Source organism: Suillus clintonianus, assembly GCF_016758775.1.
Source record: "Suillus clintonianus strain FC179 chromosome Unknown DEU56scaffold_8, whole genome shotgun sequence".
Lineage (NCBI taxonomy): Eukaryota > Fungi > Basidiomycota > Agaricomycetes > Boletales > Suillaceae > Suillus > Suillus clintonianus.
In genome coordinates this window covers 515,175-527,653 of record NW_024539232.1, presented here as the reverse complement: position 1 = coordinate 527,653, position 12,479 = coordinate 515,175, and the positions used below count along the sequence as shown (strand labels likewise).

Below are 12,479 nucleotides of genomic sequence, written 5' to 3'. Positions count from 1 at the left end.
AATCTATCACAGCTTATGGGTGCTTTCCATGGTCGCATAATGATCAAGATGAGTCGTTAGCTCCGGGGGAAGATACCTGTATAATATACTGCAGCGTCGGATGCAAGCGCAACTTGAATGCAATCAAGCTCGAAAGCCGCGTGGAAACTACATTAAAAAAAGTATGATGCACTGACATGACAAGATTTTCCTGGACAGGTAAGTCCCTCTGAGAGTGCAATATCACCGATATCGCAGTGGTTTGCGGATTTGGAGCATAGTTGGCTGAAGTTCTAAATCGCGACTGCGAGAATTTGGCCAAGCGATTCAACAAGCTTTAAACTGAACAAGTATAACGATCTGACTTGGACAGGTAATCATTACGATCTAATACAAAACTACAGAGTGGCTGGTAGCGTCGAGATCAACAGTGTCTCGGGGTAGTAGGTACAAAATGTGTACAAGAAAAGCGAGATGGGGTGCCAGGCAGAAAAGAATCACTCCCATACTATCATATAAAGACCTAATAAAGTACCAGAAGTCAGCGCGGAATGTAAATAAAGAACATGCACCTACCGACGAGGATACAAATCAAAGAGAAGATGGGGCCAAAGATCGCTATGCGGGAGAGAACAACGTAAACGAGGACCTCGTGGAGCGACAACTGGAACCGTTTCTGGCCCTGGGTGAATTTTTGGTCAGTGATAGCGCGATATAGTAGCACTGTAAAATTCCTTGCCTTCATTTCGATCTCTTCGCGCAGCTCGATTGACCTATTGAATAACGAGAGCAACGTGACACAGAATAGTCCCAGGACAGAGCACAGAATCGATAGCAAGAACACGTAAAAATAATCCGGCACGATAGAAGTATCGTCGGGTTGATGAATGAACGCTGGTGGTTCCCTCGTCGCCAAGGCAAGACGGGTACAGCCGCAGAACAAGATCCCCACTTGCTACAACAGCAGAAATGTCATTCTTGCAAGACAGAATGAGGGTCAAAGTATACTCACGATATGGAGAGGCAAATGATGGTGATGTCGATTATACTCCTTCCAGCTCTTTCCTTTCATCTTCAGCCAAAACTTCTCAAGATCGGACTTTCCAACGGAGAACCATCAGATGACAGTGAAGAAAAGCCAAGCGCAGGTATGGGATGGTGGTTTCCACTCATCAGGAAAAGGTGGGAGCTCTGGGACTCGGAGGTAGCACTTCTTTTCTATATCTCCATCTGGTATCAAACACGATTTAATGTTCGTCTTCGTTGAGACTCGGATGGAGATGTCGCTGACCGAATCGACAGGGGAAGAAGCAATGACCCCGCTATCCGAATTCGTATTGGACATAACTGGCGATGTACCTTGTACTTTTGTTGAAGATGAGCGAAGGTTCATGAAGATGTGCAAACCTTCGGAACGTGATCAATCTGAAACTTGCGCAGACCGACGGGTCCGAGAGGAATACGAATTCAGACCACAACACACCAAAGTATATAGGGAGGTGGGTGGTGGACAGATTTTGGTGAGCGCAGAGAGAAAAGGAATGAGGCGTCGAAATCCCGTCCTTATGTTATGTGAGGCTAACATGTGCTTCGTTAGCAGAGAAGCATACAGATGAAGGATTTGCAACGTGCATACTTACACAAAGGCCGTGTTTCGTGAGTCCGCGTCAACGCCGACAAGCTCGCGATTCGCTGAAAATGGGCGGGGGGTGGATTAAAAGAAAGTCTACGTGAATAGCAGAATACCTACGAACTGAGTGTTGTAGATCAAGAGTGTTGAGGGCAAACGACTCAACCTAAGTGCAAAAAAGGAAATTACTCCTAACAACGTCATGCAACTTTTATTGCATACCCCATGGGCTCACATGCATGCGTTCTTACACCTATCAAAGTAAGCCTTATGGATGTACGTGGTCAATCGAATGCTGCCTGACCGGTCGGCACTGACTTGACAGCGGTGACCTGACTTAACACCAAAGGCCGTTAGGTATTCAATATTCAATATTCAATGACGAGAACACCACTTTGTGCACGAATTTGCAATTTTATCTGCGCGGCACAAACCCATTCGGGAGTCAGCTGAAATTATCGCATCATTCCAGTGTACTCGCATAATTCCTACATCATTGATGGACCCAGTGTCGATGATAAGCCCTCGCTTATTTTTCGCCATGGGATGTATGACGGCCCGCAAGCTTGAGACTGCGATGTAAGGACATATCGAGCCACGGTTCTGAAAGAAACAAAGATGTCAATCGGTCCATAGTCCGACTTAGGGGTAGGCCTCGACTTCGTTTGATAGATCAATGGCTTAATGTATTGTTCACAAACATACCTCAGAATGAACTGCAATATGAGTCGCATGTCGCCACCGCTGGTTACCTCCACGACCCGTCTTTCCGCGGGATTCTCGAAGGCGTCCATTGTGTCCATCCTATGAGACATGATATGTACCCCTGCTCGGCAAAACACTCAGTACCTTACAATGTACTAGTGGATACACGCATATCACTGTGGGATCTTTGAAACAAATAGACTTACAGATGAATCAATCCCGCCGCTTTCGGAGCAACCATATCAGAACGACTAATTGCGATGTGGAACACAAGGCAGGCCCTGATACCTAAAGTGTAAACCTTCTTGCATGATACGAACGAACACGTCCGTTAGTTGTAATGTGCTGGACCAGAACTTCCTGTCATGGTCGTGGCTGCCACGGGTATACGTTATCAGATAATACGACCTCGGAGGTACGGACAGGGGTGACTTTCCGTACATTTTGATGACTTCGAATTCTGACGTGAAAAAATAGTTACCCACTAGTAAGGCGACGGCGGAAGGTCATAGAAGGCCCTACAAGCTTACGAGCTAATTAAGCTGGTGAGGGGTGCCATGCGGTTGGAGTCGAACTCCAAATCTGCCTAATCCAAATGCCGTCTGACGGGCCGCCCAACTTCGGACCCTGCTGATACGAACTGAGCGCTGGGCTACATGAGCATGCGGACAATTGCGAATCTGAAATTTATTCTACCCCTCCAGTTTTTTTCCAAATCTTGGCAACTTGAAGCGAGCGGCTTTAAAGTGGGTGTAAGGTTCGCGCGATCAACCTCCTTCTGCGAGGGATAGATATATACCTTGATAACTACTAAGCAGGACCAACGAGAAAATCGGCGTCGATGGGCGTCTATGGCTGCTCGAAGATGTCGAGATGGCTGTTGAGTCTGGTGATTGTGACTTATTAGGCAGCCTGAGGTGGCTGTGAGGTCGGTGTCTAATAATTTGCGGAGCGCCAATTTCAGTGAAGGTACTTACTTTAAGCACTCGTCCCCAGGGCGTGAACTTGACTACGACTCGGACTAATACCATAGAGAGTTTCCAAACGCAATGTTCCGTGTTTCTCACATCAAGGGTGTGCACGATAACACTACTTTCTTTCGTCCGAGGCGGCGGGTCTCCATCTGACATTTGAAATACTTCCAGGAACTTCTGAATACACTGGCAGATTGCTTTGCTTCCTCGTTATATTCGCATGCGGAGGCTGATTCAGACTATAAAAAGGGCCATCCTTCGAGGGCAGCTTAACAACAACTTGCATAACTTACCTTGGGCACCCTTCTTCAGTCATGGATGCGTACATGAATGTTCCAGTTCCTGGGTCGGCACCCGGTCCCACAGACAAGTCTCTGCGAGTCGCCAGAAACAAGCTGTACCCGATGCAGGCATGGTATTGCATTGGTATTTTCATTTTTATCATTGCTATCTTACAGTGGGCTTCTTTTTTTCACTCCAAGTTTGTTGGGAGGCGTCAAACTTCCAAAACCTCTGACCCAGAACATGCTTCTGTGCACCGTCATCACAGTTTTTCTTGGCGTCGCATTCCATTAGGACTCGTCAATGCATACCGGGTCATTGCTTTCCGCTGGACACTCGAATTTGGAAATTCATACACCCTCAACATGGCTGAGGTTTTCGTGACTATGGCATACATCGGTTTTCTTTTTGTATGGGCCTTTATCAACAGTAAGTTTCTTGAAGATGCCACTCGCATGTTCTGAGAAAGCTTCTAGCAACCGACCTTGAGGGCCAAGCATTGGACATTACATACTGGTGCAACCGCGCGGGCATTCTGGCTGCGAGCCAGTTCCCACTGATTACTGCACTTGGAACTAAAAACAACATAGTATCGTGTACGGCTCGCATACTCGCATTTTACCTGCTTGCTGACTGCCTGTAGTAATCACCGGTATCAGCTGCGACAAGGTAAGTCTGGTATAATATTCGTCGTTGCTTTGTTATAACATTATCTTTCTTCAAGCTTAACTATGTCCATCGCATGATGTCTAGAGTTGTTTTCATCTTGCTCTGTGTTCATGCAAGCGGCGAGGTCGTGCGAAACGCGCCGTACGTGCAACATGCCATCGGGAATGCAATGTACTAACACGATACAGATTCCAACCATACCTCGAGGAGCTGTGGCTCATATGCGGCATAATTGCCATAGTTGCATTGACCATTCTGTGTATCGTCTCCTTGCGCCCCATCCGAGCACAAGCCTACGAGCTTTTTTTCTATGTTCATTTCTCCATGGTTCTGTAAGCCAATTCCAATTCTATTGTTGTTGTGACATTCACAAAGTTTCTTTCAGCACTTTTCTCGTCGGTGCTTACTTCCACACACAAAATGATACGTAAGTTTTATTACGCGACCCGTATGCTTCACACTGATGATCGCCAGCATGACCCAGTGGATCGTTCCCTGTTTCGGAATCTGGGGATTAGACCGCTTTATACGCGCCCTTCGTCTAGTGGTGTTTAACCACTCATACTTCGGATTCAAATCGGGGATTACGATGGATGCGACTGCTGAACTCTTATCAGATGATTTCGTTCGATTGCGCTTCCACCGCCCATCTCATTTCCACTGGACGCCTGGGCAAACGGCTTATCTTATTATGCCGTCCGTTTCCCGCTTGCCATTCGAGGCCCACCCTTTCACCATTGCCAGCGTTAATTCAGCCGTTTTTGATGTGCCTGAAGAACAGAAGCCAGCAAGTGAAAAATATACTCAGATTAGCCTAGCAGAAGGCGATCTTGGTTCCAGTGCTCCATTCTGGAAAGAGCTCGTGTTTTTTATTAACGTGAGGCAGGGATTCACTGCCCGCTTGAAAGACGCCGCCTCGAAAGGTGATAAAGTCAAAGTCTTTGTCGATGGGCCATATGGGCCTTCTCCTAACCTCGGTTCATATGACACATCTGTGCTCATTGCTGGTTAGTCGCCGAACTTTCTACACACGAACATTGCTCATGTATGTCGCACTTCCAGGGGGATCCGGAATCTCGTACACGCTACCGGTATTGTTGGATATAATAGAGTACGTCGACTGGATTACCATTTCTGTATCTTGAACCTAGGTTTTTCTTCAGACGTGTCCGCACCGGTGAAAGCAATTGCCATCGTGTTGTTTTCGTCTGGTCAATTAGGAGCGTCGGTGAGTTTATCAATCTCGAGGCCTGGGCAAGGTTAGCTCATTCATTCTCTTCAGAGCATATTCACTGGATCGACGAGGCTCTCGTCCGGGCACTCCGACTTGCACCTTCTTCTTTATCCATCTCAATCCATATTCACGTTACCGGTGCAGCAGCGCCTGTTGATACGCTATCACAATCGCATGGTCAAAATAATGACGCCAAACCTGTGCGTGATTCCCGTTCCGACATTGCGGAGTTACAGGATGGAAAAGCTGTGGAAATAACGAATAACTCCCTTTTCGTTATGGAGTCCGTCAAACTTGCAAATGGAAGGCCCGATCTACCGGCTATTCTCAGGGATGAAGTGAAAGCGGCGACGGGCAGGATGTCCGTTAGCGGTCAGTCTTCGCATCTACACGCTACGGATTTCGGTGATACTTACTCTGTTTTCAGTGTGTGGCTCACAGAGCATAGCTCGATCTGTTCGTGGTGCTCTTCGGTTCCCAGTGTCCAGCCCTCTCAGTGTAGCCAGCGGCGGTCCGAGTGTTACTCTACACATCGAGTCATTTGGTTACGCTTGAAAGAGGGTTTTATGAAAGCAGACAGCGGTTTCAAGCTCTGGTTGGTTGAATATTGGTTGAATAGGAAGATCTTGGTCCAGACATCCAGACATAGATGAAAACACGACATGGCTGTAGTTTACCTGCCAGTTGTAAGTCAGCATACCATGCTATGTAATGTATACAACGACCTAGGGGTATGTAAAGGTACTCTCAAAGTTCCCGTCTTCGAAATCCAACTACAATATCTCTAGCGTCCTGATGTCCAACATGTCATGAACAGCAGTTGTGTCCTTGACTTGTGCTATGATGTTGTGATCCGAAGCGATCCTCTTGAACTCCCCACCTCGTTGCTGAGCTAGTAAAAGTGCACCAAAAGGCTGTCCAAGGCGAACGATCAACCTCAATGCTCGCAAGTGAGACTCCGAATCAACAGGCTCATGTTCTCCAGGATACCCGCCAAGGGATTCGTCTAAGTAAGACATAGGTTCGGACCAAGTAATCATGCTCTTCGCATCGTCTGCAAAGTCAGGCAGACCAACATCATGACGGTTCCAGGGACGGATGAGCAAGAATGCCTGCGGAGTGGGGCGTGCCGGAGAGAATTGAATCAACTTGTCTTCGGTGGTGATTTGCAGGTCTCGAAGACCATCTGCCTTGACATCATAAATGAAACATGTCTCCCGGTCTTGACCATGCCTTCGTCTGACTTCCCTGACAAAAAATGCGATGCAAGGAAGTTGTAGCCTGCGGGTCGCGAAACGAGGAGAGCTCAGGTTGTCAAGACGGGTATACAATGTTGAAGCTGACTCGACAGCTACGACATCTCTCAGCGAGGAGACTGATGTCTGTAGCTGATCTTCAGACAGTGGAGATGGCAACGTGCATGGTGGAGATTTATACGAGGTGATTTCAGCTGGGAGGCAGCTGTTGAATTCAGATGCTTTCCCAACCCAGTCCAGGGCAGTGATGTCGCCCGACTGAGCTACTATCGCCTCCAAGAGCCGACCGAGTGCGTTTTGTTTCGTCTCGCCGTAGATTACAGATAAGTGGACGCCGAAAATGCCAAACAATGAGTATGCGACATCTTCCTGCAACGTAGTGTGACGCGTTGACGCCCATTGCAGCTTCTCTCGCGCACCTGACATCCCCGGACGGAAGGCGATGAGGGTCTGTGTATCTATGCCTGTCGAATGCTCCAACTCCTGCATGATAGTGACAGACTCCTTGTGGTTGGGAGAGCGGTCATCAAGATATAGGGTCCAATTCTTTTGGTAGAAAAGCACAACCTTAGGAGCCAGGAACTCCTGGACAGTCCATCCTCGCGTGTTCCAAACGCTGTGTGCCAGTGCGCCCGACTTCGCCGAAGGCGAGACATCCGACAAATAGATGATCGTGAGTGCTGAATGGCGATACCAGACGAACATGGAGTTGACCGATCGTTGGAGCTCAACATGATTATTCTGGTCGATGCAGCACGTATCGCTCCACGCCCAGCGATACCCAGCATCCCGAGAAATCCTGCAAAACGTCTGCAATTTCACCATGGTCCCGACTGAATCTAAATCATACATGCTCTGACCCTCAATGTCACGCAGGAGCGGCTCATTGCTTTCCCACCTATGCGATAACATGACCCAACGGAAGGACTTCACAACCGCTTCTTTTATGCGATGCGATTGGAGATGCGGATCCTTGATCGATGAAGACAAAAGCTCCTTGTACTCTGTGCTTTCCACGAAGGCATTCATCTGGGCCTGTTGATTGCATAAACGCCCAGTGAAGGTGTTGAGTACACGAAGTGGTGCATTTTCCAGGTGAGTGTGAGCGGCCCTTCGAATAGTGTCTCCGGCTTCAGATGGACTGACGTACTGCTGACGCAGCTCTGGAGAGCGAGTCATTTTTACGTTGACTTATTGGTGATTCATGGCTTACTGCATATCTGCCCGTCAGTAGTATCTTCCAACTTGAGGAGCATCATTTCGAAGGCTTCGATTGCTTCATCATAGCGCTGTGTCGCATGAAGCGTTGCATGCTTCAGTTCGTACCCAACATACGATGAAGGGTTGAGTTCGATGACCTATGCGTTGGCGGTATCAACTCAAGTACTCCAAAACAAGAAACATATCGTCCTCACCTTTTTTGCGTCCTGAAGGGCCTCCGCATAGAGGTGTCGTTGAAACATCGCCTTACTGCGTTGCACAAAGAGGGAGTCACATGAGGAATCTAGTCTGATCCCTGCTGAATACAATTCAATAGCCATGTCGTGATTGTTTGCAGCAAAGGCCTCGTCTCCCTTTGAGACACAGCGCGCAGTGCATTCGTTTTTGAAGGCTAAACGACCCCAGAATGTATATTTATGTGCAAGTCGGCTGAGATTCGAATGGACTCACCAGTGGACCATTGCTGACAATCTGTCTTCGCAACCTCGTTCATCATGTATTGATGCGCTTCGACCGCTTCGACCACTCGATCTGCGCGAAAGAGGGCTTCGCACAATCTTTGGTTTACGGTTTGCCACAACCAATCCAGATCCCAACCGAAGAGCTGTCCAACACATCATCAATCAGTGGAAATTTGTTATGCGCTTCGGACTAACGCACTACCATGAATATCTTGAATCTCGGTTCAAAAAGTGTTCTGCAAGATAACAAGTTGATTATATTGGGAATACTTTTGCCGAGTTGATCAGCAGCTTCAATGTAGCGCCCATCCTCGAAAGCGTTTATTGCAAGCTGCACGCGCAGATACGACTGACGAGCGTGTTCAAGAGTGAGACGATTCGTGAGGTCTGACATAAAGCTCACGTTGACAACGCTGCACAGAAGGTCATCTGAGTTTTTATAAGTGGCGGCGAGGTCTCCGACTCGCCGCACTGCCTCATCATGGCAATTGGCATTGAAAAGTGCAACAGCCTGAAAGAATGACATAGAAGTCTTGTTATGAAAGTCTAACTATAAAAAAAATAACGAAAGCACCTTGATCAATAGTAAAACATAGATAGTAATCGGATCACGATTAGCAAATGTGGAAGCAAGATCAAAGGCTTCCATAGCGTCCCAGAGTTTATGGTTGCCGCACAGGGAGATGCCCTTGGAAATATAGCCCAATAATGAGGGCTGGGTAGCAATGGACTAGGTCCCCAAGCAGAGTCAACTTGTATTCAACAGCGTCGTGATAGGCAGAGCATCTGACCTTTTTCGCGTCCTCAAGCGCATTGTCCCAATCGGAGTTTCGTGCCCTTACAAATGAACGATTGGCATAGGAATTGTGGTTCTCATCTGCGTCGATTTCTTGGTTCAGCAGGTATTCAGCGGTTTGCAGGTCACCAACAATGTATGCAGTGTGGACCGGCGATTTTTTAGCGATCTACATGAAGCAAGCTCATATTCCGCATAAAGTAGACACATCAAAGGCAAACGGCTCACGTCAAATGGTAGGTGTTTGTGGTGACTGTCAGAGACTTTATGAATTTCTGAGGGACCATTGCCTGGGCTGTTATCATCCACCGGCAGCTGTGGATCATCATGCAAAATAGTGTGAATGAATAGAAACTGTTAAGGCGGAACGATAGTGGATAAGAACATACCTGCATGCTACCACGAAAATGTTGTGGTCGCCGTGATTCTTCTTCATCCTCCTTCATCTTCTTCCCTGCATTGTGTTGCTCGAGTATGTTCTTAATAAACCAGAGCCGAGCATTCCCATCCTCGCCTCCACTCACGAGCAGTTCTCCGGTGGAAGAAATTGCGACACAGCAGACCTCTGTGGGGTGGCCAAGAACCTGTCCAATCTGCTGGCGCGTCTTTGTGCTCCACAGCCGCACAGTTTTGTCCTGTGAGGCAGTGGCAATGAAGGAGCCATCAGAAGAAATGGCGAGCGAGTGAATGGAGTCAGTGTGACCGGTGCAAGGTCGACCGATCTGGTCTCCGTTAGTCGAATTCCAGAACTTGACTGTCCTGTCGCTTGATGCAGAGACAAGTTGTTGGCCATCAGGCGACCACACAACACTTCTAACATGATTTTCGTGGGCGTTGATATCAAGAAGAAGCTCGGCATTATCGGTCTGCCAAACTCGGATGCTGTGATCTCGTGATCCGGAGGCTAATTTTAGCCCATCTGGGCTGAATGCGACACTAAACACTGAATCACGATGACCGTGGAGTGTTGTGAGGACAGCGCCAGTTTCTGCATCCCATAAAACAACTGTTTTATCATCCGAACCACTGGCGAGAATCTTGCCGTTCGGGGAGAAGCACAATGAGTACACAAGGTACCTCAGGGGCTTCACCAGCGGACAAAATACTTTTTGCTTGCTCTCGACGTCCCAGATGATGATTGCATCATCAAATACACCGCTACTAGCAAACCGCCTCTCATTTGGGGACACGGCGACTGATAGCACACAGTGATTTCCCTCGAATGGCTCTCCAAATGCTCCATTCCGCACGTCCCAAATTCGCAGGGTGGAGTCCACGGAACCAGTGACCATTCGCCGGCTGTCTTTGAAGAATGCCACTGCATTCACTTGTCCCTTGTGCCCTCGCATCGTCTGCGCCGGCCGCCCTCTAGCACTAATATATGCTTTTCTTGCTACATCAAGCACTCCCAACATGTTGTATTGGCCTATATGAAGTGATAGACGATCAGTAACCTTTTGAAGTTGACAAGGAGCGTACTTCTGGGATATGGTCACGTTGCGAATCTCATGCGTGGTGGGTAGACCGTAGCACTGGTTTTCATCCCATTACTCAACTCTTATAGACGAAGTTGTCCACGGTTGTTGCCGGCACACACGCCATCACAGCCTTCACAGTCCAGTCACGGTGACGCCCGCCAAAACCTTCATGCCGCTCAGTGGACTCGGATATGCTCGAAAGAACACGCGCCGTGTATCACCAAAGTCAAATCTGCGACCAAATATCTCTTCGTCTTTTAACATTTGTAACGCGCCCTGCTTCGCCACGAGATAAAGAATACCTGGAACAATCGCTAAGCGCTGATGTTTTCATGGGAGCTCCGGCATTGATGGGATGTGACATATCGTAAGGCACGTCACCGGGGTGTGATCGTTTGCCTCCTTGCCAACCTCTTCAGGTTAGTTTTCCATGCTTCACATCCACAATTGTCTGCACTGGTACTAGATCTCGCCAAGATTGATAGTTTCCCACTACTTGTCTTCGATTGACTCTCAGGGCTGTTATCAGCGAACGTGCCTTCGGGATCCATCGTAGAAAGGTCATCTTGCTCATCCGACAGACATCTAGATAAACTCACTAACCCATACTAGTCATGATTGAAGATCAGAAGAGCCAACACAATCTACGAAACTTGCCGAGAAGTCGACTTGACGGGGAGGCCTCGGCTCGGGAATCATCGAGTAGAAACCATTGTAGAAAGATTACATCACAATACTAGCACTGCCAAATGAGCGTCATCGGTCTGCTTTGACTCGCTGCAGACTTACGAAGTACCCCCGATATCTTATGCTCCCTTATACCCACTCCTTTGGGCAGCACCTGATATGAAATCCAATGGAACAGAGATTGTATTTGGGGATCCGTGGCACACGATGGAACTCTGAATGCTAGCTCTATGAAAGCTAGCTGGGCGAGAATGAACAGGCCTATTGTGTGTTCGATATGCAGCTTGTCGAATTTCCGAACGAGCAATTGGTCGTGCAAGGGAGCGACCTGCTAACCAAACCCCGAAGAGAGACCAGAAAGGCGCGATAGGCCTGGGCTGCTGGACTTCTGCAATAGCCCGTCCGTGGGGAACGTCCCTCTGTTCACCGAACTCTCTCCCATCTGCAGAGACAGGTGTAAACTTGACACAGATCCTTGATGAAGCCCGTCTATTTCTGCGGCACTGGTGTATCCTGTCGTTGTTGACTTAGCTTCTAACGGAGGGATCACTGTACCCTTTTGTGAAGGTCTTGAAGGTCGTGAATTGGTTCCTGTGCAAGTATCATCTGAAGGAGATAAGAGCTCCCTTGCAACTTCCACCCCAGGCGGCAGAAGACTCGGGAAAATGGGTGAATCCTCTTTTACGATATCCTCTTGAGATCGCGGGAGCGACATGCAGGTCGTGAAAGCTAAATCCTCGGTATGTTGAGAATGTGGGTGAAGCGCCCTGTCATCATGGAGAGCTATTGACTCTGTACAGTAGCAAGCGCAAGGAGAACAGGCTACGTCCAATCTAGATTACCTTTCAAATGTAATTCCACTGGCGGAAAAACGTGGCAAAACGTCAGGTTCCCCGCTGTGTCACCACGGCTGCAAGATACATATATTACTCACTTGCTGTACTGGAATTTCGAGCAACTGGCGTGGCCATGAGAGGATATAAAGAGCTTATCGTTCAGTTATTACGGACATTCGAAACATCAAAGCTGTTGTCGGCCAGGTACAGACGCGACGGGGTGAAACTTTTATTATTGACTGGTGGTTAGCACTTGGTGGCAATGAAAAGA

General features: G+C 48.1%; 4 protein-coding genes across 4 annotated transcripts; 1 reads left to right on the top strand and 3 right to left on the bottom strand.

The window, feature by feature from the left end:
• Positions 1 to 346: 346 nt before the first annotated feature.
• DEU56DRAFT_554037 (uncharacterized protein) lies at positions 347 to 1,140 on the bottom strand. The gene is made up of 4 exons (XM_041346776.1): positions 992 to 1,140; positions 719 to 934; positions 556 to 661; positions 347 to 502 (listed from the first exon to the last, which is right to left on the bottom strand). Exons 1-4 carry the CDS (start codon positions 1,049 to 1,051, stop codon positions 477 to 479), a joined length of 408 nt encoding a protein of 135 aa, XP_041213266.1. The 5' UTR covers positions 1,052 to 1,140; the 3' UTR covers positions 347 to 476.
• A 998-nt stretch (positions 1,141 to 2,138) lies between these two features.
• On the bottom strand, positions 2,139 to 3,444 carry DEU56DRAFT_752384 (uncharacterized protein; the record flags this gene model as incomplete). Its single annotated transcript, XM_041349628.1, has 6 exons — positions 2,139 to 2,181; positions 2,315 to 2,413; positions 2,521 to 2,565; positions 2,603 to 2,798; positions 3,011 to 3,092; positions 3,292 to 3,444. The coding sequence occupies 6 exons, from the start codon at positions 3,442 to 3,444 to the stop codon at positions 2,139 to 2,141; spliced, it is 618 nt and encodes a 205-aa protein (XP_041213265.1).
• On the top strand, positions 3,285 to 6,137 carry DEU56DRAFT_553862 (ferric reductase NAD binding domain-containing protein). Its single transcript, XM_041346774.1, has 12 exons — positions 3,285 to 3,388; positions 3,460 to 3,999; positions 4,047 to 4,166; positions 4,214 to 4,239; positions 4,295 to 4,380; positions 4,428 to 4,571; positions 4,625 to 4,666; positions 4,714 to 5,246; positions 5,302 to 5,350; positions 5,403 to 5,467; positions 5,522 to 5,845; positions 5,901 to 6,137. Exons 2-12 carry the CDS (start codon positions 3,603 to 3,605, stop codon positions 6,026 to 6,028), a joined length of 1,914 nt encoding a protein of 637 aa, XP_041213264.1. The 5' UTR covers positions 3,285 to 3,388; positions 3,460 to 3,602; the 3' UTR covers positions 6,029 to 6,137.
• Positions 6,138 to 6,186: 49 nt separating this feature from the next.
• DEU56DRAFT_553851 (uncharacterized protein) lies at positions 6,187 to 10,736 on the bottom strand. The gene is made up of 11 exons (XM_041346773.1): positions 10,687 to 10,736; positions 9,603 to 10,633; positions 9,436 to 9,546; positions 9,203 to 9,376; positions 8,986 to 9,141; positions 8,815 to 8,922; positions 8,611 to 8,760; positions 8,401 to 8,554; positions 8,145 to 8,341; positions 7,943 to 8,087; positions 6,187 to 7,892 (listed from the first exon to the last, which is right to left on the bottom strand). The coding sequence occupies exons 2-11, from the start codon at positions 10,620 to 10,622 to the stop codon at positions 6,247 to 6,249; spliced, it is 3,861 nt and encodes a 1,286-aa protein (XP_041213263.1). The 5' UTR covers positions 10,623 to 10,633; positions 10,687 to 10,736; the 3' UTR covers positions 6,187 to 6,246.
• Between the last annotated feature and the right edge of the window lie 1,743 nt (positions 10,737 to 12,479).